Source organism: Pteropus vampyrus, unplaced genomic scaffold (genome assembly GCF_000151845.1).
Source record: "Pteropus vampyrus isolate Shadow unplaced genomic scaffold, Pvam_2.0 Scaffold271, whole genome shotgun sequence".
Lineage (NCBI taxonomy): Eukaryota > Metazoa > Chordata > Mammalia > Chiroptera > Pteropodidae > Pteropus > Pteropus vampyrus.
In genome coordinates, this window is record NW_011889052.1 from 738,428 (window position 1) to 740,477 (window position 2,050).

The following is a 2,050-nucleotide window of genomic DNA, read 5'->3' on the forward strand; positions in this document are numbered from 1 at the left end:
GTTGTACGACATAATAGACTAAAAAACACTTGTGTGTCAACTTTAAAATGGTGAATTTTATGCTATGGGAAGTCCTTCTCAATTAAAGCTACAACATGTTTTTTAAAGAAGAAACCCTGTAAATTCTAAAAGAAAAGAAAACAGAGAGCTAGACTGGAACTTCAGAAGCAAAAGAATGGAAGAAACAAGAGAGAAACAACAGAAAAACTGCACGATGGCAGTTGAAGCCAACCGTACCAACACTTAAGTTACATTTACGTGGACTATCTAACTCCAATCAAAAACAGAAAATGTCTAAACTGGGATAGATTAAGGCTCAACAATATGCTGCTTTAAATTAAAAGACAATGCTTTAAATAAACAGGCTGAAGTACAACACTGCAAAAGAGATATAAGTTGAAAACAAAGCATAAGGAAAAAAATGTGCAATTTATAAGACTGCTGCACTGGAGTGCAAATTGAGGACTAAGAAAACAAAACACAAATTAAAAAAGATGCGGTTAGATGATGCTTATTATCGGAGAAATGAGACGTCAAGACAAACACTATTATGGCTCATAGAGATGTGACACAAGGGTCAATCTATCAGGAGGACATGATGAAAAAAATTTAACATGAATAAAGTGAAAAATCGACATCCACAATCACAGTTAAAAGGGTGTAACATCCTCCTTCCTAAAACTGACTTAAATACATTAAATTGTACATAGATAAGTACTCGACTTTTTCTCACATAAATGGATTCTACTGGAATTGCAAAAAACATTAATTTTAAAGCGTTATTAATTTAGAAAACTTTTTGGTCAGTGTATTTTCTAAATAAAGAAATAGCAAAAGTACACCAAAATACTGGGAAAGAGGTCATTTAATAAATGTTAACATTAAAAGGGGGAATTTATTCATACTTGAAAGGCGAGAACTGGGGACACAGCAAGAAATCAGCCATCTCATTGCCAAGAATGATTAAATCATGTCTAACGCTCTCATAAGTCTAGGCAGAATACAAACCATTTTTTGGAAGTACCACTTCTTCTATGTTGGGTACAGGTGTTGGGTCCTCCATGTCCTTGGTAAGATCTTCTTGCTCATCTTCCTCTTTCTGACTTCTGCGCTTCCCATAAAGACTAGCCTGGCTAAAACATACAAGGTATATAAAAAATAAACAAGACTGATTATTGCAACTTACAGCAAGCAATTTCAGAGGCTTTACTTCACTGCTATTAGAATCTATGCTCAGAATCACTTTAAAGGACAAAAGAAATCAAACAAATTAGATACATACCCAAATAACAGCCATTAGGAAAATAAGTGTCACTGAGCATATGAAATGGGCACAGAAAATCCTACAATATGCACTGCAGACGTATTGTAGGATTTTCTGTACCCATTTCATATGCTCAATGACACTTACTGGTGCTTAAATTAGAGTAACAAAAGAACACCTGCTTAGGAAATACGGCACATATTTATCTCAGATCATACACAATCACGTAAGAAATTTTTTCAAAGATATACAACTATATTTTCCTGGTTCTTTATATCATCCAAATACCAAGGACTGCAAAGTAGAATCACTTAGGATGGTACTAATTCTTTTTGTAAAATTTATCATTTCTTTTTCACCACTAATTCAGTTAAATCAATATTTTTAAAGCTAACACATGCCAAAAAGCGTGTTAGGGTGGAAACAAGAACGGAATGATTCCCTACCCTGAGGAATTACAAGGGATACGAGAGAGAAATCACCACCTAACTCCTAATATGAGCATATCAACACAGAGAATTGGATAAAAGTACCAAGAAAAAATAAAGCTCAGAGAAAGAATTAGTCTAAATTGAAGGTGACAGTTGGAAACCGTAACAATTCACGAAACCATAACCTTGGAAACCGTAACAATTCACAAAGAAGTGGCAATGTTTCAGGATGATGGGTAAAGGCATAAAGACATAACATAACCATTTGTACTGGGAAGGAATGGGTAGTAGTCTAAGTACTCTGACAAGTGAGAGCGGGCATGGAGAAACACGTGATGGAACAGGCTGGGCCCTC

The 2,050-nt window shown here is 35.0% G+C and overlaps 1 protein-coding gene across 1 annotated transcript in view; it reads right to left on the minus strand.

Moving 5' to 3' along the window:
* Window positions 1–2,050, minus strand: part of SMARCC1 (SWI/SNF related, matrix associated, actin dependent regulator of chromatin subfamily c member 1) — a 130,202-nt gene that overhangs the window by 81,212 nt on the left and 46,940 nt on the right. Inside the window, exon 11 of the mRNA XM_011375447.1 lies at window positions 1,009–1,133. Within this exon, the coding sequence (XP_011373749.1) occupies window positions 1,009–1,133 (125 nt within the window). The remainder of the gene's footprint in view (window positions 1–1,008; window positions 1,134–2,050) is intronic.